The sequence below is a fragment of the Haliaeetus leucocephalus genome, unplaced genomic scaffold (assembly GCF_000737465.1).
Source record: "Haliaeetus leucocephalus isolate CR32 unplaced genomic scaffold, Haliaeetus_leucocephalus-4.0 Scaffold162, whole genome shotgun sequence".
Taxonomy (NCBI): Eukaryota; Metazoa; Chordata; class Aves; order Accipitriformes; family Accipitridae; genus Haliaeetus; species Haliaeetus leucocephalus.
The window spans coordinates 12,092,961-12,119,039 of NW_010972598.1; the positions used below are offsets into that span (position 1 = coordinate 12,092,961).

The 26,079-nt window shown below is 56.5% G+C and overlaps 1 protein-coding gene across 1 annotated transcript in view; it reads right to left on the bottom strand.

Moving 5' to 3' along the window:
- Window positions 1–216: 216 nt before the first annotated feature.
- The window catches only part of GFRA2 (GDNF family receptor alpha 2), a 26,478-nt gene continuing 615 nt past the window's right edge, over window positions 217–26,079 (bottom strand). Inside the window, exons 2-9 of the mRNA XM_010562985.1 lie at window positions 20,860–21,174; window positions 17,146–17,229; window positions 12,516–12,864; window positions 2,024–2,133; window positions 1,799–1,939; window positions 1,538–1,713; window positions 563–616; window positions 217–345 (exon numbers count right to left, since the gene is read on the bottom strand). Coding sequence (XP_010561287.1) covers window positions 217–345; window positions 563–616; window positions 1,538–1,713; window positions 1,799–1,939; window positions 2,024–2,133; window positions 12,516–12,864; window positions 17,146–17,229; window positions 20,860–21,174 — 1,358 coding nt within the window. The remainder of the gene's footprint in view (window positions 346–562; window positions 617–1,537; window positions 1,714–1,798; window positions 1,940–2,023; window positions 2,134–12,515; window positions 12,865–17,145; window positions 17,230–20,859; window positions 21,175–26,079) is intronic.

Sequence of the window (26,079 nt, forward strand, 5' to 3'; positions counted from 1 at the left end):
TGGTGAGGGTCCTCCTGCCGCCCAGCGCGCCGGGGCTCGGCATCCCCGGCGTTTGTGAGCGTTTCAGTCTCCAGCACGAAGCGATCCTTCCCTTCCCCATCGCCGCAGCAGGAACCGAGGCGAGAGCGAGCGTGCCGGCGGGCGCTGCCGGGGCGCGCTTCGTGCGCGCTTTCTGCAAGCGTCCCCGTCCCGCCGGCCGCTGCCTTCCTCGCCCCTCTATAACGCCAGCATCAGCAGGAGGATGGGCACAAGGGGCAGGATCCGGCCCGCCCGGTGTCGGCTGCCGCCTGCCTTCTGGTCCACGAACGTCTTCTGGTCTGGCATGATGTCCGTGGTCAGCTGGGTCTGCGGGCGAGGGGGAGAGCAGGGTTTCATCAGAGCCCTTTTGGGGCAAAAGCATCCCATCTTGGAAAACACCTATTTTTGCCCTCCGGTCAGCCAAGCCAGTGGTCCCCGGCACGGCACTTGCCTGGCACGTCTTTCCTGAGCCATTTGCAGTGAGAAAGAGCTCCCGGGCCCTGGGGACCCCCATCCCTCTGCTCCCCCCCTGCCCCAAACGTACCTCTGAGTAGCACAGGCTCTGCTCTTTGGACTTGTTTAGCTTCGATCCGTGCTCCTGGAGAGGAGAAAGGAGAAAGGGTTAGGGCAGGTATGTGCACCCAGACCTGCTCCTGCCCGGGGTCGCACCCCAAGGTTTTGGGGTCCCCAAATTCCCCTGGGAGCTGCAGAGCAGCCCTGCAAGGGCACGGAGTGATGCCTGCAGCCCTGTGCACAGGGCATTGGAAATCGTGGCTCAGAGCACATGGCTGGTGCTGAAGCCTGAAGAGCTTCATGAAAAGCAAGAAGAAAGAAAAGGGGCTCATCCCTTCTCCCCGGGGCAGCTCAGGGTCTTTGCTGGGCTCCTGTCTGAAGCAGGAGAGAGCACAGACAACAGAAGGCTGCAAGCACTCATGCGGATTCATCCCTGCCCCAGGTTTGCTCCCTCTGTGTTCCCTGCTGCAAATATTCCTGCCGAGGACCCTGCCTACACCCCTGTGACACCCACCGGCCACAGTCCCCATCCCGCTCCTCTCCTGGCAGCACCTTCCCACCCGAGGAGCAAAGCATGAAGCCGCAAGCCCAGCGCAATGCAAGAAAATATGTATTTTTCAAGTTTCCCAAACCCACATGGAATTCAAGCTGTTTTCACCCCGAATGAGCTGGGGGCAGGAGAAGTTGGGCTCGGGGCAGCCACGTCAGCTCACCTTGCCTTGGGCACAGCACCATGCCAGGCAGGGAATGATGCCCCAAGTGAGAGAAGAAGACGGGCAGGGCACAGATCCCTCCCTTCCCCATGGCAGACCCCCCCCAGCAGTGCCCAGGGATGGCCAGATCCTGCCAGGCACCCGGGTACCAACACTGCATCCAGACCGTTCTGGATGGTCCGAGCAGGACTTTTTGCTGCCCATGGGCTGCAGCCTCTCTCCAGGCTGATGAACCCAACGAGGGTCCAGACCAGTGCCCCCAGTTTGCAGCAGCGACGGAGCTTAGGTCCTACCTGGACAGAGGTGCAGGTGGTGATGATGCTCGTGTCGTACATGGTGTTGCTGTCATTGATGTCATCTGGCAAGGCAGGGCTCTTCTCCGTTTTCGGTGGCAGGGTGACGGGGGGCGAGGGGTTCTTGGGGGAGAGGTTCACGTCGGTGCCGTTGCCGAAGGCTTGGATGGCGTTTCCTGGGGGGGCAGGAGATGTTTAAGGGGGGGCTGCACCCCGGTGGTGATGGGGAAGGGTGAGGAGGGGGACAGGGAAGCGCCTTACGGAGACAGGGGTTTTCCGTGAAGTCTCGGAGGAACTTCTCACACTCCTCCTCCATGTTGCCGCTGCCTTTGCAGGAGCACCAGGGCGAGATGGTGATGCTGCTGGTGCTGGCGTCGACGTAGTTGGGCGTCATGTCGAAGCCTGCTCCCGGGCGAGGAGAAGGAAGAGGGATGAGGGGGCTGCGGTAGGAAAGACCCTTCCCCAGCCCGACCCGCCGGCACTCACCAATGAGCCCTGCGTAGGAGCCCAGGCACGCCTGGTAGTTGTCCCCAGGGCAACTGGTCAGGGACTGGAAGGAGGCTTGGCAGTTGGTGTGGAAATCGGCCAGCCGGGACCTGGGTGCAAAAAGCAAGAGGGAGAGGGATGGGATTTCACCGCCGCTCCTGGCACGGAGCGACTCAGGAGCAAGAAGCAACATTTTTTAAAAAATAGAGGTGAGAGAAGAGGATAAATGGGATAGAGAGAGGAGATCTAAATGAGATCTAGACTCAGGAGGTGCAACTTCTTGTCTCGCCTCCAGTCGCCCCAGCCTGCCAGAGGGTCACAGGCAAGGGAAGGGTGCCTGCCTGTGGGTGGGTACCCCACTGGGGACGAGCCCCTGAGCATGGGACCCTCATTCCTCCATCCGTTACTGGTCCCCACCTCCCCAGCTCTTTCCAAGCGCTGCCCGACTGGCAGAGCACACCATAAACTTCACAACCTCATTTGGCCGCGCTGCTCCCGGCATCATTACACGACTGTAAAATTTCACTGCTTGTTTTTATCTTCCCCCTGAAATGTTAAAGCTTAGAGTGCAATTAAAATGCCTGAGGTTGGGCTTTACATTTTGCTTTCTTCTTTTGCAGCTGAGAAGGGAAAAAACAAGAGGAAGCCTCGCAGAGACCCTGGGGGCTGAGTTGCTCGTGCCCTGCCTGCCCTCCTGCCAGACTCGGCTCTGCGGGCAGGGCGAAGGCAGAAAGAACAGAGATGGGGAGAACCAGCAGGACCAGGCGGAATAAAGGAGGGACAAGAGGAGCTGATTTCCACTCCTAATCCGATTACTGGCTTGGTTACCCCTTCTCATCTTCTCTCACTGCTCAGCATAATGCTCAGAAAAAGCGCAAGGAGCGATGGAAGCACAGTTATTTCCACGTGTATCGGTAATCTGGCTCTGCTGACACCAACTCACGCTTTCCAGGCGATGCTCTGGGGATTTTTCTTGGGATGAATCGAATCACCGAGGTGGAAGGTTAAAGAAATGGGAAGGATGTGGGAGAGGATGGGCAGATGGACCAGGTGGACAGACGGATGGGCTGCAGTTTTCCAAATTGACTCAGTCATTAAATGAATAGACTCGAGGCTGAATTGTGGCCCACACTGGATCTCAATCACAGGGAGGAATCGCTGTGAAGCAGCCAAGTTGCTGACACTGTAGATGAGACCTTGCATTTCACAACAGAAAATCTCCTCAGCTCTTTTTTTCCACACTTCATATAGAAAGAAGAGGGCATACATTATTTTCTTCAGCTTCCTTTTCCTTCCTTCTTAATTAAATGTCATCTTTGTCCAACCAGTGATTGAATCATCCAACAGTACCTGCCTAAAGCCATAAGAACTGATGAAAATAAAGGGTAGAAATTGTGTTATTTTTTTTTTAAATAGGAATGATTTGTTTTCAGGAGGTTTTTAATCAAATTAAATGGAGGAACAAATGAAGCAGTGATTGAATGAAGTAGAAGGGATCTGCAGCCATACCTTACATCCACCCAGCACTTTTCATCACATCAGATCTCAAGCGCGCCGAGGGAGCGGGGGAGCAGGTACCACCAAAACTCAGCCAGCGCCGGGGAGGAGCAGAGATGTTGCTGCCAAGCCCGCAGCCAGACCCCTGCAGTTTCATGGGCTACGTACTGGGGAAAGGACGTAAGAGGAAATAAAGCACAGCTGCTCAGGGCTGGACCAGAGCACTGGATGCTCCATGTGGGAATGCAGTGGTTTCCTGGAGACTTTTGCTGTTTCCAGCCATCCGTGACTGGGGCTTTTTCCAGGTCACGGCATTTCACAGCCACCGACGCAAGCATCTTCTGTGGGGCAGCTGAGCATCTTCTGGGGACAACCTGGTCCTTTGGGGACGCCAGCATCACCCCGCAGCGAGCTCCCCGGCTGAGCCGGGGGTTTGGCGAGAGCCACCCATCCACTTTGTACCTTCTTTTTGCTCTTCCTGCGGCTGGGCGTGCAGGTCGCACTCAGTTTTTGCCTGCCGAGGGGCTGCCAGCAGCATGAACTGGATTATTTTCCCACTTACACCAGCTGCCTGACCCACTTACAGCCTCCCAACAGGCTGCAAATTTCCAGGGCAAGGTCAGCCTCTTCATCTGGGTTATTCAAGCACTCCTGACGAGAAGACAGGACTCCTGGGCAGCGCTGCGCTCTTCTACACGTCGGACACTAATAAATAGCAATAACGCAACTGGCATCGCCTCAGGGAGAGATGCAACAGGGAGGTGTGCGGGGCGGCCGCTCCACGACATGGGGAAGGAGGATGGGCTTGGGCTAAAGCACTGATTTCAGGAAAAAAGGGGATTCTGCAGCTCTCCTGTGGCATGTGTGAGACAAGGAGCCAACTTTCTCCCTCTCCTTCTTCCTGGAAACAAACCTCACCCATCCCAGGAGCACATTATTTTCACCAGACCCACATTTATTTTCCTCCCTAGTGGTTTAGCACATAGGGAAAGAAAAACTCCCTATGACAGTGGTGCAGAGAGGGGGGCCAGGGGCTCCCATCCTGCACCCATTCCTGGGGCTGTTGCTCAGCTTTCAGCACACGGTCTCCCTTGCTGGAGCTGTGCATGAAGCCCAGAACAGGCAGAAAAGCTTTGCCAGGGAATATCTGCAGTGCTCAGCCCTCCCTGCAGCCAAAACCAGGCTTGGGTCAAGGGTTTTTGCTCCCCACTTGCAAAGTGGGAGCAGAAGGAAGAGCCCAGGGTGTTGCAGAGCAGAAAAGCTCCAACTCTGCTCCTTTCACACAATCCCCATGGCAGGGAGGTATTTGGACTCCCTCCTCCACTCCTCCGCGGGAGATAAATAAAGTTTCCGACAGCATTTCCCCTCTCCCCAAATTAGAGGCGAAGGCACGTCAATTCTCTTAAAGAACTGTGGCAAGTTCATCACCGAGCGCCACGGAAATTTGTCACGCTGCTCCCCGGGGCCCTGCTCCTGGCTTGTAGCATCCTCGAAGGCAAATGTTATTCTTTTCATAATACATGACAAGCCAGCTGGTAACCTTTCCAGAATATCCAAGCCAGATGTCACTCTTTCCGCTGTATACAATGAGTTTGCAGTCGCTGGATGAGACTCTAACTGCCAGGAATAAACCTTACTGGAGCTGGCCCATAGCTTCTCAGATTTCTGCTTTTAAGTGCCCGGGCAAAAAAAAGGAGAGGGAGCCAAGTCCATCTTAGCAGAAACAGGAGGAATTGGTGCCAAATTGCTGGCTGGCAGCTCGAGGCAGCAGGTGGGTCTGGGCAGTCTCTGCCTGCAAAGGCCAGACCTGGGCTGGGAAGAGCTGGGCTGGCAGCTGGGTCAGGGACGGGGAAGGAGGATGGTGGCATGGGGAGCTGCAGAGCGCAGCCTCGGCCAGCATGCTATTTTCCTGAAAAGCCTCCAAGTCAAAAAAATAAGGAGTGAAAAAGGGATTAACAAAAATTAATTATGTATATACACACATATATCATATCCCAAGCCTGCTCCAAGTGCTGGATTTCAAAGTTAGGGGGTTACAAGCTGTTTCTCTTTGATGCATCTAGAAAATACATTCGATTTCTGGGAGAAGAGAGCAGGTCGATGCCAAGGGGAGGCAGGTCCAGTGTTCCAGGGGCTTTAATACTTCTCTTCTTCCCTGCCCACCTCCAGACACCTCCCAAGGACCTGGGTCCCTACAGTGCACCCACACGTATATCCCTGGTGCATATATCCCCCATATAGGGGACTCTGTGCATTGCTGCAGGGACCATCCCATCAGCTCCTGGCTGCTAACTCATCTCCTAGCCTTCTTAGCGTGCAGGAATTCAGAAGCAGCTTGCCAGCGCCAGCATGACACCCTCGCTCTGACATTAAAAGTTACCTACACAGCAGAGGATTTTTGATTGTTTTTTTTCTGCTTGTTGGTGCATTGCAATTTTTTAAGCAGAAAAATCCCCAGAGCAGATGCAAGGTAGCCTAATTGGGTGCTAATTGTTCCCATCACCGCATGCGTATGAGAAGTCCAAGCCCGGCACTGGTAATAACTCACCACCCATCAAAGCGAACAGTATCAGGCTCTTGAATATTTCATGCAGAAAATGTCCGAGATGCGGAGATTACTCAAGACATGTTTTTCACAGGCAATTTACAGGGACCAAGGAAAAATGGCTTTAATAGACACGAGCATTGAGAGACGGCTTGGAAACGCGCCTCTCCCCCCCCTGCAGAGCAGTGGATGTTCAAGAAGCTGCGACAACATGCAAAAACTCAGCAAGACATGAAAAACCCGCGGGCCCGCTGGGCATCCTCCTCCCAACACTCGCTCTGCCTGCTCGTCCTGCTGGAGATGAATGCTTTCAAAGCCAGGAGATGCTGAGATAAAAAAAATTAGCCTCAAACACCAAGAACAGTGGCCAGGTAATTCAAAGAGCCTTGGGGATGGGGATCAGCTAAAGAAATGAGGGAAGCTGGAGCAAAACTCCACTTTTCTGGATGACCCTCTACCAAAGCTAGTAAATGGTTCACAGGGGGAAAAAAAAGATCAATGGAATTATTTGTTTTTTCCAGGAAAAGTTATCTGCCACTTCTGGAGACTGGAGTGACCTGTTCTGGTATGAGCCAGGAGGGTTTTATTCCTGCTTTTAGTGACAACCATATCTCTGCGGTCGCATAGCATCTCTCTGTAGGATGAGAACTGGTCCCCCATCCCAAAGCTACCCCTTGCCCTGGGAGATGCGGGCAGCAGGAAAGAGGCAAAACCAGAATGAACCAGAGAGAAGCAAAGGAGAAATCCCCAAATTAGAGTAAGCAGAGCTAAGGCAGCGAGAAGGGAAAAAAAATGAGGACAAACAGACAACAGACCAACTGCTAAGTTCGGAGCTGTTAATTAAGAAGTTTAGTTATCCATATGTATTTTTAGGACATCACATTTTGATTCATCACAGATAAGAGCAGCTGAAAGACTTTTTTTTTTATCCTCTTGCCTATGCTCAAACCCTATCATTACCCGGTAAAAGAAGGGAAGAATTAAACGCACGCATCATTTGATTTTAATTGAAGGACTGTTCTATTTCATTGAACTGCTAACTAAGCCGAACAGGAGATTGTGTTTACATAAGCAAACCCTGAGTCAGTATAGACTTGCTGTCACATTAAGTCAATACTTATGAAGGCTCTCTATTTAATTATTCAGTGCGAATTGACTTATTATTGTGTTAAGAGTGTGGTTAGCCTTGAGCAAGGTGGCCCCGAGCTGAGAGATCTCTTCCAGCTGCCTTTGCACATGGGTGCCCACAGGGTGCCAGGGGACAGGTACCCGGGGGATGCTGCCCAACCGGCCCCCTCCCTCTGTCCCCCCCCATACCAGGGAGCCAAAGCCACCAACCCTTGCAGATTTCCTAATTTAAGGTTGGATTTGGAGGCTTCCCCCGGCAGGTTATTGCAGCCCCGGTTGTCCAGCCCTGGTGCAGCCACCCACCCTGGGGAGCCATCAGCCGTGCCCTGTGCCCCTCCAAACACGAGCGTTGCTCCTCTCTGCCAGCTCCCAGAGCCGCTGTTAAATGCAGGACCATTTTTCCCTCCTCCTTCTTCTTCCCAGACAGCTATGTGGACAGCCGAGCCGTACTTCTGAGCCACTCTCATTACATGGTGTAATGAGAAAGTTGAGCTGCCGCTCCGCTGTTTATCAAGGAAACATCCATTATAGATGGCATTTTGTCTGTGCTAAACAAAGGGCGTGAAGACGAGGACGTGGGTTTAGAAAAAAAGCGGTTTGTTCCCATGTTTGGTGTTTAATCAATACCAAGCCAGCCTGGATCCGTTCCTTCCCTCGCACACACCCCGAGCCAAGCCTCCCTCATGGGTCCTCGGGCGATGAAGCAAAGCTTCCCCTCCCTGGGGGATCGCTCCTGAATTAGGATCCCAAACCCAGCCAAAGAGAGATGGTTTCTGCCATGCAGAAATGCACCTCACCAGTGCATGCAGACACAGGGGTCCTGTGAGGAGCTGGGCAGGATCCGTCCCCCTCCCAGCCACAAATACACTGAAAATGGGGAGAAAACTCAGGCAAAGGAAACATCACCCTGCTTTTGGATGCTGAGGAGCTACAGCCGGTGGAGGCTGGGAAATTCTTCAGCACCAGCATCACTGAAGCATATAAGACCAGATTATTTGTGTTCCTGACTTGCTGATGCAAGATGAAAAATACAGCAAACTGCAGCTGCTGAAATCAGCTCTTTTCTCCCCTTTCCCCTTAGCTGAGGTTAGTGTTTTGCAAAAGGTTTTTATATTCTGGGAGCTAAAACCTGTCCATTGCAATCAGACACAAAGCTCAGGGAGTTTGTCGGGCTCCTCCGTTGTGCTGGGAAAAGCTTCCTGACATGAAAAGCTTCCCAAATTGCAGCGATCTGAGCCTGATTGCTCCTGCTCTCGCAGCCAGGAGCTGGGCAAAGGTGCTTGGGGCTGGGGCATCTCACCGGGGATTTTCAGCAGCCTCACAGGTCAAGGCCATTTGAATTGCTTCATCTAGAGCAAAGCCCAGCATTTCAGCCCAGAATAACCCAGATCCTGAACCCCGTTCTTGGGAAAGGAAGGGCACAGGTCGAACGCTCGCCCTGACCCGAGTCCATGCAGGGATGCACGGGAACTCGGGGGCCACATCCTGGCTCCTTTGTGCCCTCAGAAGGGCAGTGCAGAATGGAGGGGCTGCACAGCACCCTCCTCCTAACCACGGGGACCCCCAGGTGATCCAGACCCCGCTCCATGCCAGGATGCTGCCAGCTGGTTAAAATACCCCGGTCCAAAGCATTCTGAAAACAGCCACCTGCAGACCCGTTCTCAGTCGTGATGGAAGAGCTGGTGGCTTTTATCTCTCCAGCTTTGTGACCACTGATGGGACAGGGGCTGGTGGTCAACGACCATTTAACCACCAGCCCTGTGCAGCTGGAAATCAGCAGCAGAAAGCCATGAAAACCTCCAGAATGACTGTTTTCCACACTGGACCATTAATTTTCCCTGTCCTCCAACTCCCCTGCTTTTTTGGGGAAGGAAGCAATGCGATCTCAGGGGTGGGTTGTGTCCTGCAGGAGCAGCAACCCCTACGAGGGGCAGCCCCCTGCACCCAGCTCAGCACCGCCCGCGGCGAGATGGCAGCAGAAATCTCCCTGCAATGTCCGATCCCAGTGGAGAGGGCTTTGCTCTTCATTAGGCGTTCAGCCAGGAGGCTTAATTACACTCACAGCCCATGCGGGAGCATTATCTCATCTCCTGTCACCGCTGGGTTTCAGAGCAGCTTGCCGATCTGCTTCTGAGTTCAATGCCCTTGCCAGTCCCATGTGCAGATAAGGAGGACAAGCATCGGTCTGCGATGCCGGCCTGATAAAAACAGGTATCGAGGGGAAATCCCATGGCAGACCCCGGCTTTGGGCAGGGGCTCGGGATGACGGGACACAGAGGGGTTTCATGCCTGGTTGCTCCTGGGTGGATGCTGGTGGGTGCAGATGCCGTGGGAAGGAGGACAAAGCCTGCGCACTCTATTTATACACACTCCCGGCACCTGGTGATGATCTTGGCAGAGGATGCCTGCCAATGCTTTGTTATTTATAATCGCAGAGGGCTTTAGAGAGGCAGGAGAGAGAGGAGAGCCCCCCCCAGCACCAGGCAGCCCTGCAGACCACCCTGCACCTGCAAAACAAGCCCAGAGCCGCTCAGCAAAGGGGATGCAGAACAACCGACCCCATCCTGCCCGCACAGGGATGCAAACCTTGCCAGGCTTTTGCAGAAGAGAAGCACAAGCTGCTCCCCTGAAGCTGGACCAACAGCATCTCCAGGGGTCCTGGAGTGATGCACTAGAGTCTGTCAATGCTCGGCATCGGGTGCAGCCCTGTCTGCACAGCGGCTCCAAGCACAGAGCCTGCAGCGAGACCCTCTGCATCACTGCTGAATGAGATTCCCTTGCTCCAAGCCAAATCCACCCTAAGTATGTAGCACCTCTGCATCGGTCAAAACCCTACAACGAAGCACAAACAAGCAGCTGCCAGAGGAGCTTGCATTACCCACAGGGTGGCTAGACAGCCTAGATTTCATTCAGCAACTATGCTTGGGCTTTCCAGGCTCACTGGGTGCTCTCAGCCCAGAGCACCTGGGAAACGCCAGGAACACGCATGGAGGAGGAGATGAGGCTGTGGGAGAAGGGGTTCAGCTGGCAGGTTAAGTCCATGCCCAGCTCTAAACTGGGAAACTGGACCCACGGCAATGGGAGCTGCAACTCCCTGATCACCTCTGGGGCAGAGCCGGGGTGGACGGACTCACGGCCGCTGTGTAGTCAGGCAGGTAACGTCAAGCAGAGAGAGCAGCAGGCTCTCACGCAAGGCTCTTGCTAATGATGGTTTTCCTTGACCAGCTCTCCTCCACGTCCTTTCCCCACAGGCCAGGAGACGTGATGCCTTTGTGTGCATCAGGCACAGCATGCAGGGCCATTCCTTCATCCCTGGGGAAGATGTGCTGATGGAGATGGAGGGGGGAAAACAGCAGCAAGGACCGTAAAATGCAGCCTGCGTGTGTGCCCACTCCCAGGGAAAGCACAGTGCACACACAGCTCTGCCAGAGCCCTCTCCATCCCAAAAGCCAGGGAGAAAAAAAGCCAGAGCCTTTCTCACTTGCAAGGCAACATCAACAGAGAAAAATTCTTTTTTTTTTTTCCCCCCTCAGCTCAGGTGCTGGGCACAGCTCACCCCAGGTAGATCACTGCTTTGAAACACTTTCGCAGCTGCAAACACAAGGAGCTGCTGGAGCGTGGCAGCATCTCTGAGCATCCCCCTGTGTAGGCTCCCCACTGCAGGCTCTTAACCCCTCTTGCACGCCAGTGCCACAGCCTGGTTAATGCAACCGCTTTTAACGGGAGGTTTGGAGCAAACCTGCCTGCCTGAGCCTTGGGGAAAGCTGCCAGAGCCCCCCCAGGGGAGAACTGCAGGAGGGGAGCGGATGGGATGAGACCTTCTTTTGCAAACCCAGATCCGAGCAGCACATCCGCGCACGGCCCCGCACCATCCCATCGCGGGGAGAAAACAGCTGAGGTTAAGGCAAAACTCTGCAAACCAATGCCCAAAGCTGGATGCGTAAATAAATGCCGTATTTGGGTGCTTTGCAGAGCTAGAACCCCCAGCCGGGCAGGATCCATGCTGCTGCCAGAAAAATGCATTTCTAACTTGGAGCAAACAGCCAAAGCAGCTGCCACACACTTTCCCCTTTGCTGCTTCACCTCTTTCTGGTGGAATTTCATTTCATGCAGGAACAGGCTTATAATTAATGCTCGACAGCTCCGTGGCCTCTCCGGTCCCCCCCAATGCGCTGCTAATGCAGGTTATTCCCCTCTGTAAGCAGATGCATCCACAACATTTAATGTCTGAGCAAGCATCAGGCCTGCTGACGGAGAGGTGCTACCATTAATTTGGCCGCGACTCAGCGCAGCCCTGGTATCTTTTATTCATAGACATTGGCTTATTGTATTACTTTTTGATAAAAAGCCACATTCCCACGTTTCAAACACATTCGCTTGCAGCCAGAGGAAGACCTGAAGCTGCGTTATTTATTTATTTCACCAACAGGCTCTGGGAAACTCCATCACCTTGATGGCAAAAAGACCCTCCTCCTTGTAGGAAACATATTCTTTATGAGGCTGATCCAGCCCCCAGAGGGTAACAGGAGTTTTTTTGCCATATGAATAATGAGTTTCATAACTGAACAAAAGCCTGATCTCCTGACTTTGCTCTGCCACGGGGAAAACAGCGGATTTCACCAGCCGTGAAGTTTCACCGGGGATGCTGAAAGCACGCCGAGGGATTTTGCTGCTTGCAAGACACAGGTGCCCCCTCTGTCGTGGTGCCTTTTGCACATCCATCCCCTCCACAGCGTGCGGAGACGGAGCAGTCCCAGGTTGGGAACAGAGCCAGCACGGTCCCCAGGGGCTCAGCTCCACCGTTCAGCTCTGGTTCTGTCCCACATCTCTACCCCACCTGAGCGCTGCCAGAGGGCATCACCCCACTGCAGCCTCCCAGGTCAAGCGCGGGGAAGGGCAGAGCTGTGGATTTTCACGGGGGTTTTCGGAGCAGATCAGAGCTCAGGGTGTGGTGGGGGACTTGGTTGGCAGCCCCCATGTTTGCAAACCACATGCAGCCCCGCACAAACCCATGGGTTCACTCCACAACAAGGGGGGACCAAACTCGAGGCCACACCTCAGCCTCTCCATGAGCAGCCAAAAACCATTAACTGCCCCATTTGACGCACAGAATACAGCTGTTACTGGAGGAGACCCGGCCAGCAAGTGCCACACGGCATTGGGAAAATGCAACAAATAGACTCGGAATAGGGTCATGCAACAAGAAAGCACTGCAAACCCGGCCACAGCCCCACAAAAAAACCTCTGCTACAGTCTCCAGGTCCTCCTCCGGCACCGGGAAGGACTGGGAGAAGCCCACGCAGAGCCCGGCGCAGCCCTTACCGGCAAAGGTGATCCGTCCGGCACGTGTTGCGCAGGTCGAGGCAGTTGGGCTTCTCTTTGTCCTCGTAAGAGCAGGAGGGGACGATGGTTTGCCGCCGGCGCTCGGCGCAAGCCTGGTCCTTGCAGGAGCAGAAGAGTAGGCGGTAGGTGTACTCGCTGGGGACACGGTCGAAGAACTGGCGCAGAGCCTTGTGGCATTTTCTCCGGCTGCAGTGCTCGGTGGCCGAGATCTCCTTGCTGCAGGTGGAGATGTAGCCCGAGCGCAGGCGCTTGCAGTTGTCGTTCAGGTTGCAAGCTTTGGCCGCGTCGAGGCAGTGGTTGCTTTTGGAGTTGGTGGCGGGGTCCATTCCTGCCCGGAGAGCAAAAGGGAGAAGGGGTGAGCATAGCACTGAGGGATGGGGAGATGCTACGGGCAGGGGGGGGGCTGGCATTGGTGTGACCTCTGGTATCTCTGGCACAGCCTGTCCCTGCCCAGCTGGCCGTGGGGAGGGGGCTGGATGCACCCCTGCGGTTCCCCCCTCTTCATCCCTGTCCCCTCTGCATGATTTGGAGGTCCTCCTCCAGCACAGAAAGGGTTAATGCGCACCGATTGCATCGGGGGTGACCTGGTCAGTGTTCAGTGCATAATTCATGCCATGAACTTCCAATTTTTTTTTTCTTGTCAATTATTCAAAGAATAATTACTAATTATTCAGCCTGCTCCAAAGCAGAATAATCTGCCGAGCTGCACAGGGCCCCCCCTGGTCCCCGTATCTTCTCCTGGGGGTCCCCAAAACTGGGTCACCCCCAGCCAACCCCCCCCAGGGCTGAGCTCTGCCCAGGCAGGGACGATGAGGACAAAGCTGCCACCGGAGTTGGGCACCGGCCGGATCCCGCATCCGCCCTGGGAATCCCAGCCGTCAGCAAATAAATGGGGAGAGGATGGATGAAGCCAAACCACCGTGCAGGAACAAATGCTGAATTTTCTTTTTCTTTTTTTTTTTTTTTCCTTTTTGTCAAAATGATGGATCGCCCTCGGCAGCCCAGGTGCTATTTTAAAAGCCACCTGACTGCACCAGCCATCTCGTCCCTAATTTCCTCCCCTCCGCAGCCCAGCCAAGTCTGTGGATTCCTCCATTGTCTCCCGGCTTCCGCTGGCAAAGACGAACGACAGCATCGAGGAGGGTTTCCTAACAGACTTATTTGGAGGGCCCTGCTAATCAGCAAATGGCAAGTAGCTGCCTGGGCCAGGATGGCCCCCCCCGCCTCCCCCAGCTGCCCGTGGGGCCACCCTGCAGGCGAGCAGCGTTTTGGGGTGTCGTTTGCAGCACAGGACTCGACTTTGTCTCATTTTCCCAGTCTTATCCAACTCGGTGGGACCCTCCGAGCCCGGAACCACCAGCATGGCATTGCCTACGTTAAGGGGTCCCAATTAAAAGCTGAAGCTGGAGGACCCCGCCGGTACCATCCCATGCAAATCCAACCCACGTGGTCCCCATGACCCCCTTCACCCAGGGCCAGGACCCCCCCACTGGGCTGCAATGCCATGAGACCTCGGAGCCGGGGAGGGTAAAGCTGTTCGGAGAGAGCCCTCAAAATTCCAAACGTGTTATTCCAGTGATGAACACCCCCTGTGGAGATCTACTGGGGATGGGTGAGCTCAGTAGGACATGCGTAAAGTGAATACTTCTTATGAGATGTGATTTATCAGCAGATCTGCCTTGAAAAATAGTGCAAGAGGCAAGCAGGTCGCCTGAGCTAAGAGAGACATTTGAGCTGACGGATGGTCGGAGCATGAACTGGCGCTGCGCTGAGGGGGGAAATCTCCTCCCTGCTCCTACTGCAAATGGGCAGTAAGCTTTGTTAGGAATAAAGCCATGAAAGGAGGGAAAGGAGGTGAAGACAAGTCCTTTGAGGCTTCACACCCTCCCTGTAGAGCCAAGCCCCAAGGACAGGATGGGGCAGGGATTGCCATTTTGCAGCTGGGTCCCTCCAGCTGAGGGCTGAGGATGGACACAGCTCATGACACTGATGTCAGAGGAGCAGAAGGGGAAAAAGACGCTTGCAGAGGATGGGGGACACATGGCTCTCTCTTCTCCTTGCCCAGACCAGCTCTGGAATTTGAGGGGGATGCACCGAGTATGCACACAAGCGTGCTGGCGGCCGCCCCAGCTCCAAGCCCTGCGAGCGGTTAACAGCCAGCGCGGCGGCTCTCCGGCACAAGCGTGGGATCTGTGCAAAGTGCTGGCTTATTGTCTAATCCTCCGGAGCATCGCTCCTGCCCTGCCTGAGACCTGTAGGGACCTGGATGCATTTTAATAGAGCCGATGCTTGAAAGTGCAGGGTTTCTGGGGAGCTCATTAATAAAGTACAAGCATGAAAATTTCATGAGGCGAGAAGGAAACAGGGGCCAAGGAGCCGGGGAGGGGACCGCGCTGGGAGACCTCGTGCCACCAGCCGTCCCCTCAGCAGGCTCTGCCTGGCCTCTTGGTGCAGGATCAGGGCAGGGGCAGAGGAGGAGGAGGAGGGTGATGGAGAAGACAGCGCTGCTGCAAGCCCATGCCATGCCGTGCAACGTGGGCTGTGTCCACCCACCTCATGGGTGCTGCTGCCCCGGGGTTGGTGCCTACATGGGCAGAAACAGAGCGTGGGGCTGGTTTCCTAACCGGAGCCCTCTTCCTTCTTCCCTGCAGGCTGTGGTTTCCACAGGGCTGGCTCTGGCACCCCTTGGCATTGCCAAGCATCCTCACCACCGGCCCGGGATGTTCTGCTCCGTGGGCGAAGGCCAGGAGCAAAAAAACCCCGTGCGTGGGGAGGGCTGCGGTGCCTGCTCGTGGTGCTCGCTTGCGATGCTCGCCCGTCGAGGGCGCGAGCAATGAGAGCACAGCAGCGTGCATCGCCGCCCTCCTCGCTTACACAGCCCCTTCTTTCTAGAAGGATAAGGTAATCCTTCCGCTATCCCCACAGGCAATTAGCAGCGCTCTGCCTCAGCCTTGTTATCGAGAAACAACACTAACAGCTCATTTGCTTCAATCGCTTGGGCTCCAGGTCGGGGCTGGGGGTCCTGGGGGGCAGCCGCTCGCTGCTCCCACCGCTCCAGCCCCGCGCGAGGGGGACAGAGAAGGGGTGGAAGCATTGAGGCCACCCCCGATGGTCACAGCACATTCTGGAGCATAACAGCAGCCAATTCCCCCTCCTTTTCCCAGCCCCAAAATTGCCAGACAGGCTTCCTTCTCCTCTCGCTTTGCTTTTATGAATAAATCAACCCATGAGCGTTTAATCCCCCACTCCAGACACTTTGCTTTTCATACTTTCCAGCAGCTAAAATATTTCCTTGACGCTAATGTAATCCAAAAAGGCGTACGGGAGACGGGAGGGGGTGGCATCGTCATCCCGAACTGGTGCTAAGCTCCCCAGAGGGAGCCTGGCAAATTCGCTTCGGGAGCTAAAACCCAACGGGTGACGGCAGCGAGGGGATGCGGCGTCACGGCCCTCCTCCGAGGTGTCCCCAAAGTGAGCCGGGGTGGCTGTGGGCAGGGGGACATGGCATCGCTGCGGGGTCCCCGAGGTGCCACCACCCTCTGCCCGTGCGCACCCCATGAGGTCTGGGGACACAGGGACCACCAAAAGCCCAGGGCGGTGGGCAGCTTTGGGGGAAAGGGTTAAGAGGAGAAAGAGCAAGCAGAAGCCAAGGCATTGGTGCCTGAATTTTGAGAGTGGGTGGGGGGGGAGGTGGCAGCACAGAGGGTTGTCATGGAAATAGATAGTGAAAAAGTTCCTGAGGATGGTGGCAGAATTTGGGTTCCCGAAAGGAGGGCGTGGAGGCAGAGAGATGCTCCGAGGGTCTCGGCATCCTTCTCCCAGAAGCATCCCATAGCTCGGCTGGAGGCCGGCTGCCCCAGGGAGGGACAGCAAACAGGGTCCCCCCCTCAGCTTCTCCACATATGGGGCATCCTGCCGGTCCCAAAACTTCCAGAAGACAAAATGCTTTAGGTCGAGCGATGGATGGTCTGGTCCCCCCCAGAGCCCGGGGTTGTGCCTCCTCCTCCTCCCCTGTCTAATGCTGTGACACATCAGCAAGACAAACAAGGGGATTATGGGCTCTCCAGCCCACCTCAGCTATTTGATATAAGCCCACCATTGGAGGCAGGTGAGTTCAAAAGGTAAAAACCTAAATCACAGCCTGGGGCGAAATAGGAAGCCCAAGGAGGAGGCTGCTGCTGCTGCCCGTGGCTCTGCCATCACTGCCAGGCAGGGGCTCAAAGCAAGCCCCCACCTCGGCCGGGGCTCACCCACTCCCAGCAATATCTGATCCCACCAGGAAGGTCTGAAACAGAGAGGATCTATCCCAAAGTGCATCAAACCCTGGCAGCACTCGGGTACCAGCTCCTACATCACTCCCCTCTATCAGGCTTCAGCATCCTGGTCGGCTGGGGGGGGGGCATGTGTTGCACCCAACTGATGCTCAAGGCATCAGATCTGGGGCGGTAGGAGAAGAGACAGGCAGGAGAGTGGCCATAGGAGCTGCAGGAGCAAAGGACCAAACCATGGGGGAAGGAGTTGTAGGTTTTCCTTGCCAGGGAACTCAGTAGCAGGTCTATGTTCACAGGCAAGAGAAGATAAAACAGCGGAAGCATGTGGCTTTTATTACCTGAGAAAATTGAAGCAAGTCTGAATATATCAGAGAGACGAGAGGTGACCGGCTCGTAGGGGGAAGCTTCATAAAATTCTTCTCCTAGAGCGGGAGGGAAGAAAGAAAAGGGGGATAAAAAGCAAATTAAAAATCACAGCGAATAACCTCAGCCACCACCGAGGCTATGGCCGGGCATGGGCACCCCACAGCGTGGCAATTGCAATTTGGGGAGAGAAAACCAAAAAGCATTTAAATCACTGCCCTGCAATGACAGGAAAAGCCCATTTTGGACCAGCTCAGCTTAACTCTTGCTGGCTGAGAGCTTGCAGCCGGGCGGGCAGGTCTGCGCCGCTGTCTGCAGCTGCCTGACGGCTGGGTCCTGCCGCAAGCTCGGCTCCTTGTGCAAGTCAGGTTTGGCAGCGGCTGCATTCAAACTGACCTCAAGAGTTGAGGGAATTTGGATTTGAAAGGTCAATGTTTTGTGACTACGTCCGCAGAGTCTGGGCCAGCTGCAAGCTGAAAGTTTTAGGGTCCATTCTCAACACTGGATTATTTTATTGTTGTTGCAAAAAAACCCATTTGCCTAAAAAAACACTGTGAAGATTGTTTTCCACTCCGCTCTGCCTCTGATGCACTTTGGGAAAACTGAAATATTTCGGGGGGGGGATACAGATCCGACTGGAGAGCCTCCTTATCTGAGCACCAGAGCATCCCCACCACTGATCCACCCACGCTGTTCTCCAGAGGCTCATCCATCCCAATCCGCACTTTCCGGAGGGAATCTGAGCATGGTCCATCTGTCCCCAGGCTGGGAGCAAACCCCCTGCTCTCCCATCTTTGATTTCAGTGCAAACCCACGTGCTTTTGCTGCCTGCCCTTCATGTAACTCCAGAAAAGGCTGATTTCAGGAGAGCCGGCCACGGCTCTCAAGAGAGGAAATGCTCCCTTCAAACCCCAGCAGCCACAGGGGAAAAAAAAAAAAAAAAATTAAAAAAAAAATCAATGGCTGGACTTTGCAAGCCCCAGTCAGAGGCTGACCAGCAGCCCGGAGCATCGATCTCTGCTCTGCCTGGCAGCCTTTTCGGCAGGATCCCTGCCCACACTGGGTGCCCTCGCTGTGGGTGAGCCTGGGCTGCCCCGGGGACGGATCCCGGCAGCCTGGACCGCTCCAGCCCACGCGTGCTCTACCGAGTTATTATTAGCCCAAGGCGGCAGCATTTATCCCATGTAATTAAGGAGCCACTTGAAACCCTGTGCTGGAAAACAAGCTCATTAAGAGGCGGGGAGCAATACAGGAAGGCTTGCTCCAAGCCCAGCAGCTCCTCAGTGCCGTTCCTTGAGAATTTGGGAGAGCAGAGCTGGGTGGCTGGCCAGGGAGACCCCGGTGGGATGCCAAGTTGGGCTGTCTCCAGCGACTGTGGGTTTTCAGCCCATCACCCAGCACCCGGCCTTGCCACCACCCTCAGGGTGACGCTGGGTGATGCTATATGGGTGCAAAGCCCCCGCCGGGGCCAAGGGCAGCTCCTGCTGCCGCTGCTCACCACGGCGAAGGAAACATGCACCGGGCAGCCTGCAAAGTCCTCCTGCTTCAGGCCATCCCCCTTCGCCTCGCCGGGTTTCCTAATGCTCCGATGACAAATAGCACCTTTATTAAAGTGCATTTAGGAAACACTGTAACCTCCTGGTATATTGCTTTGCCAATGCAATAAATAATTAAATACTAGCTGAATCCTGCTGCTTGCTATGAAAATTACTGAGCATTAAAAGGGCAGTGGACTTTTCTTGAGCTCACTGAGATGCAATTAACCTCCAGGAATGAGGCTGGAGTAAAAGCAGTCCTCCTTAATGGCAGGGACAGGTTAGCTCCCGCGGCCAAGGGGCTGGGCGGGAGGCCACCAGGCACAGCATCTTTGCTAAAAGGCAGAAGATCAGGGTCTGCCTTGGGCTCCTCATTGCTTTTACAGTCACTGGTTTATGCACGTTAAAGCTATGAGCTGCTGGATCTCCCCAAAGCTTCTACCTCTCCTTAAGACTTGGTATAATCACTTCTCTTCCCACCTCCTCCTCCTCCTCCTCCAGGTACAGGTCCTGGAGTACCCATCAAGCAGTAAAGCATCCTTCATTCATGTTTGCAAAGCCCTCTGAAATTACTGAATGAAGGCTGCTAATGAGGGGTAGAGAACAATTAAGCAGTAATTCCTGCTCTGGGCTGGTTTTCGGGCTCACTAGTCCCTGCACTGACCCAGATTTCTAGGCAATTTCACCCGTGCGGGCTGCATGCTCAGGTACAGCTCCCCACATCCTCGCCGCTGCCACCAAAGCCCTCCCAGTACCCCCACCACCTCCTCTGGCTTCAATCCCAGCTCAGGAGGGAGATCAGAGACTGGCACCCACTGCCAGGGATGAGGGCTCCTCCGCCGGCTCCATCAAACGAACCCCTTTTAGCTCAAGCCGCTAAAGGAGGTGGCTTTCAGCTGGGGTAATGAAACAGGAGAGGAACGGGCATTTTTACAGGCCCAAATCGTTGGTGGAAGCGGGGCCAAGCTGCCAACACACTTGGTGTTGCGGGTGGCCGAGGGTCCGTCTGCTCGCAAGGTGCCCCCGGCCAGGAGGGCACGTGCCCTTGCGAGGACTGCGCCGAAACTCAAGGGCCCTGGTACAGGCGGTTTTGCACAAGCTGCAGCTGGATTTAAGAGCTTCCACGTGCAGAGCCAGTCGTAAGCCCATTTAAGGGATCTATACTGTTAAACTGATGCTGGCTCTGCTCCTCTCCAGTCTGGGGCCAGGCGAGCGCTGGCAGAGCTGCGCAGGGGTGGCAGGAGGGGGGAAAGCCCACGGGACAGCAAAGCAAACCCTACCAGCAACCAGCACCAGCCCCAGCTGAGCCCCTCACAGCCGGTTCCTTCCTCTGAGCCCAGTAAATTTGCAGCCCTGGACCAGCAGCCCCAGCCCTGGTGATGCCCCTGCAGAAGGGCGAGGGGCGGTGGGTGAAGCCCGCTACCTCCCCCTGCCTTCAGGCAGTAGATAATCCTGCCTTCAATGAATAAACCAGCCCCGGGCTAGCAAAATCCAATTTCAATTACCTGCACTGCTCCAGACTCTGATTTACTCCTTCACCAGGCTGCAATTACAGCAGGTTCTGGTGCATCGCCGCTCTGCAAGGTGAGACCCAAGCGAGCCCTCCCTGCTGCTCCCCAGCCCACAAACCCCACCAGAGCAAGGGCTAATGGGGGGCTGGGAGGTGGGCAAGGAGGCAGCAACAACCTCTGCACCCCAGGAGATCCCCACAACTGGTATTGAGGTGCAAAGCCATGCCCCAGCTTTGCTTCCCTCTGTACCCCACGGGCACATCTCCCGCTTTGGGACAGGCAGGAGGGAGGGAGCCCAGCTGGAGAGGAGCCCTGCCCAGGCTCGCAGGTGCCCGGGCACAACAGCTCTGCCATGATAGCGATTAGCTTTTGCTGCAAACACAGCTCCCAGCCTGTTTCTCCCTTGCCCCATGCCCACGTTGGGCAGACCAGCTCTCAACTCAACCCCCATCAGCATCCTCTGAGAAAGGGGGGACCGTCTCCTCTGCCCGGGGTACCCGTGCAGCCCAGGGCACCGCTCAGCCCATTTTCATTAGAGCAGCGAGATGCCCTCAGAGCTTCCCAACCTCAAGGTAGGTCAGGACCACCTCTTCCTCCAGCACCCTCCACCCCATTGCCACCCCAACAGAGCCCTACCCCATACCTTCGGTCAGCCCGAGGTGTATACTCCAGTAGATCTGAAGGCACTGAAGCTCCTTCTTCATCCCTCGCTTGCAGCGGCAGTCGTAGAGAGGGCTCTCCTGCAACACCTCCAGAGCCGCCTGACATTCCTTGTTGGCCAGCATGGTGTTTCTGTCGCGGCCGGCCAGGCACTGCCGCAGCGTGCGGTACCGGGAGCTGCAGCTGGGCTCTGCCGCGCACAGCTCGTTGGCTCGCACGCAGTCCACCGGCACTCGCCAGCCATGGGGGTCCTGCCCCGGCGGGGACGGGGGGCCAGCCAGCGAGCGGAGGATCTCATCTGGGCGAGGGGCAGGGGAAGGAGAGATGAGGGCAGAGAGAGGTGAGGGAGGGCGACCAGGTGGGGTGAAACCCTTGCATCCCCCCCCCCTTGACCCCACACATCAGCCCATGCCCCAGCCACGGTCTTCAACTGGTCCCCGGCATTAGAGCCACCTTCGGGCTGCTCCGGAGAGGGACAACATCCTTCCATCATGCCTAAACCGAGCCTGGATATGTCCCCAGCCATAACCCCACCAGGGCTTGTCAAACATGGCAAAATTCAGACAGTGGCCTGAAAAAGCAAGCGGGATGTCACAGGGCACCCCAGCAGCGGTGACGTACCCCAAGGCATGGGACGGGGAAGGTGGAGGGTTAACCCAACGCCTTGGCTCCCGGAGCCACGTGATGCCACGGGACTCTGTTTCTTATTAAAACCAAACAGGCAAATAAACAAACACAGAATGTTTCCAGCCCCAGTGCTTGGGGACACGAACCTCCACGCATGACCTCTCAAGAATTAAGGGAAGCAGAAAGCCCATCCAAATTCTCTGCGCCCGTTGCTGTTTTTGGTTTTTATTTTGCGGCTCATCATTTTCAGGCCCGCCACGGGATGTTCAGGGCATCTGACTCATGGGTTTTTGAGCGCTCAGGCTTGGCAGGGCTGCAGCTCGGCTGCAGATCAGTACAAACTCTTCCCCACCGGGGACAACACCCTGCGTGCCCCTGTGCTAGCCACCCCTCGGGGTGGCAACCGTCCAGCTTGCCTGGCTCCTGCCCATGCACAGCCACTGCCTGCTCCTTGGACCCTGCCTCGGCAAACCCTTCCCTTCCCACCCGGCACTCCCTCAGCTCGCATGCTCTTTCTACCATTTTCTCATTTTCTTTTGCTTTTTGAAATAGATTCTTGCCAAGTCAACCCCAGGCAAGGCCACTGGCCCGTCCCACCACGGGTGGATGGGGTAGGAGGACAGGCTGTGCTGGCATGGCTGGTCCCCCGATGCCCGCACCAGCTGAGCGATGGGGACGGGGTGGGCAAGACCCCCCCTGCCACTCCTGACCCTCCCATCTGCCACCTTGCAACCACAGGCAGGGAAAGCCCTGGAGCAGGCAAAGATGGGCACGACGGGACCTGGAGGGCATTCTCAGCCACCCCGGAGGGTGATGGAGAGGGACACCCCACTTCGTGCAATGCCTTCACCCACTGCTGCCCCTGCACCCTGGGGAGCAGCCTCCCCTTTCCCCTCGCTGCCACACGCGAGGCACCCCATGGGGACAGCAAACCTCAGCCTCCAGCTCCCAGCCCCTTTCCAACCCCATGGCCGCTCGTCTGGGTATGGCAGGGGGACAGTGACACCTACAGGCATGTGACAAGGGCCACCCGTGTCCCCACCCACCCACCCACCCACCAGGACACGCAGGCAGCTGCAGGCAGGCAGGGCTTGTCCCCTGCCACCACTCTGGGGTGGACACGCGTCCCCTGCCTCCTGCGTGCCACCGGAGCAGGCGGCCACGCACACCTCTGCCCACCTCGCCGAGACGGGATGGGACACGCTCCTCGGACCGTGGGGAGAGGAGGAGAGGGGATGCTCGGGGCTCGGACGGCTCTGCAGGAGGGATGGGGCAATGGCAGGGGTGAATGAGCAGGAAGGGCAGCAGCCCCGGGTGGAAACACGTCCGCTGCCTGCAGTCAGGCCAAGGCACAGATCCTGTCCTCCTGGTCTTCAGCCGATGCCCCCGAACAAACACCATTGGGTTCAGAGAGGTCTGGAATGTGTCCGGGTAAGGAGGAGCAGGTGCAGAGCCCTTACACCCACGTTAGATCCAATTTTGGGTGACAGATGCCCCGTGGGAAGGCCTTCCTTGGCCCTTCAGGATTATATTCCACATGGGAGGCAGGCAGGATCCATGAGCGGTGAAGGCACACTCCTGACACACAGCCTGGACTGCTGGCGGAGAAACGGGCATCCCCAAATGCTCCTCAGGGCAGAAATGCCAGCTCTTCGCCATGAGGTGGATGGTGCTTTGAGTAGAAAGGGGCCAGCTCTGCAACTTTACACACCGGGAAACCCCAGCCCAAGGCACCCAGCGCAGCAGCTGGGACAACCTGCTCCTGCTGCAGCCGTCAGTTCCAGGGCAATCGGCTCCCAGACATCGAGAGCCATCCCACAGCTCCACCGTGTGCCATTCCTCCTCCGCCGCCCTCGCCCAGCTCAGCTGCAGATCCATCTGGTGCTCGCCCCGAGCCCTCTGCCCTGAGCAAGCCCAGGTCTCAGCTCCGATTCCATCTTCTCCAGCCGATGCCATGAAGCCTCTTCCCAAAATGCCATCCAAAACCTCTCCTCCGGCCACACTCCTGTCTCCCCGCTGGCTCCATGGGCCTCCCAGGCAGGGACTGGAGGTGCTGGCAGGCAGGCAGGGAAGGGAGACAGCCTTGTCCTGATGCAAAAGGCGCTGGACCATATGGACCATCCTTGCGAGGGGGCCCAGCACCCTCGGCAGCGCATCCCCGTGCTCAGACAGGCACTCAGGAAAGCCAACAGTAAATCCACCCGCCGGGAAGCCGGCAGGGACGCGTGACGGCGAGCTGGCCCCGGCCTCCCGGCTTTTGCCACCTTGCTTCCATGGCCTTGCAGAGAACAGGGTGCTGCGTGCCCCCTCGGCAGCCCCGGGAGGGTGCCTGCAGCATCCTGCACCGCATCCAAGCTGGGAGCACCAGCAGACCCCAGAACATGGCACAAAGCCATACCACTGGAGGAAGAAAGGCAGAAGCAGCCCTTCCCTGCAGTTCAGAGCCCACACAGGACAGCTCGGTCCCCCCAAATCAAGTAGCACGCTCAGCCCTGGCTGCTAGGTCGATGTTTTTTCCTGGGACCCTCCTCTCCTTCCAGCTCACAGCACTGCCAAGCCAGGTAAAGCTCCGCAGACCCCCGCAGAGGCGCAAGGTGGGGAGTTTGGATGGAGGGGCAGGCTGAGGGGTTTTTTTTCTACCCGAAAGAAATTGCCTCACAGATACACACTCGCTGAACTCGTATCAATAAAACATCTGCAGAGAATTTAAACCTAATCCTCATCAGTCTCTGGGGTGTCAGAGCACAGCAAGGATTTGCAAGCAGATGCACAAGCCTCCAACAGTCAGCCAGCAAACAAGACGATGGCCCGCTTTCCTCTCGCTCCCACAGCTTCCCCCAGCAGCATCAGGCTGCGCTGCCTCTTTTCTAGCTGTAATACATGTTTCCTTTTACTGGTCCTGCCAGAGACCTTTGGACACAGGCAGCTTAGAGGTAAATATTTATCCTCACAACTCAACTAAAAAAAAAAAAAATAAATTGCTCAAGAACATGCAGCCTCCCAGCCTGGCTGCTGTGGCAGCGATCGCTTTCTCCCAACCAAAGGGCTTTTTTGGCTCATCAGAAAGAAGAGCCCAGACGTGAAGAGCTGGGCTTCCACTCTCCCGGGCTCCTCACGGCGAGGCCACGCCATGGGGGGGTGCTTTGGAAAACAGCAGGATGGGGTCCCCTGGTCACCCCATCCCCAACGCTCAATCTGGGGGTACGGCTTCCCTGCAATTACTGCTCAGAGTGTTGCAGCTCCTCTGGCTGGGGGGGGACAGCCTCCCTGTCCAGCCTCACCCCCCCACACACACCCCCATGAAACCTTTGGGGCACCTTTGGGGCACTCGGGAAAGGGGGCAGAGGGTCTTGCTTTCATGCAACCTCCCTTGTGAGGGCAAACAGACCACTGTTTGGATGCCTTAGGTGGGGCATCCTGGAGGTCCCCGTCCTCCTGAATCTCGCTCGTGAGATGTCCAGCAGCGAGTCAGACATGCGTACAAACAGCCAGCAGCCAGCTGGCCCCCCAAGCCAGCGCTGGGGAGCCCTTCCTCCCCCCTGCCCGGATGTCTTCCCACTTGTGCCCCCCACCTTGCCCCCAGAGCATCCCTCCTTCCTCTCTCTCTGGCTCAGAAGGCAGGGCTTGCCCCCCCCCGCCCCAAAAATCCCCAGCACGCTCTGCCGCTGGCAGGTCACGAGGAAGGACACCCCAAATTGGGGTTCAGCCCCCCCCACCGCTCAGGCCTGTGTCCCACCCCACACACAAAGGCACCTGAGCCACCAGCTTCCCCCCACCGGCACAGCACCCCTTCCCCTCGCCAGCCCGGGACTGTGCTGGGGAGCAGGGGAGAGGAAGAGCCTGTCACCCCCATTTCATCCAGGGAACAGAGCCCTCCTCGGGGATGCCGAGCACCCCGCGTGCGGTGGTCCCTCTGCCTTCACCCCCAGCCCCGCACCGCGGGATGCTCTGGAGGGAGGTTTGCTCTGCCAACCTTCAAGTCTCCCTCAGCATCTCCCCGTCCCTTCTCCCTGTCCTCGCAGGCAGGGTGACGCTCCTCCAGCCCAGGCGAGCTCGGCAGAGTTTTTCTGGGCGCTCGCTGCTGCAGCGTGCCGGGGATCACACACACTCAGGCACCCATGGAGATGCAGTGGGGTGTGGGTGCTGCCGTAACAGCATCTGGAGCACGACACGGCACACGACCGAGTCACGGTCCTGCGTGCACCCAGCCTCGCAGGAGGAAAAAAATGGACCTTTCTCATGTGCTTCCTTTTCACCCCAGCCCCACCACAATCTCTGACTTGCCCCCCCCCCAGCTTTTCGGCTGCACCTTCCCTGTCTCTGTAGGAGGCTGCCCTAGAAATGCTAAGCTTTCTTCCTGGCAGAGCCAGAGCTCCTAAATAACTCACACATGATCTAAAGCAACACGCACGAATTGCAACAAGAGGGGACAGCAATTCCCCACGCACATGCAATTAGCTCAACTTTCCGAACCGATTCTCCATGCCGAGTTCCGAGCAGGAACGGCGGGGAGGGCGAGGGGGGGGGACACAGGCAGCCACGGCAGCAGCGGCTGGAGGGCGCTGGGAGACACTGG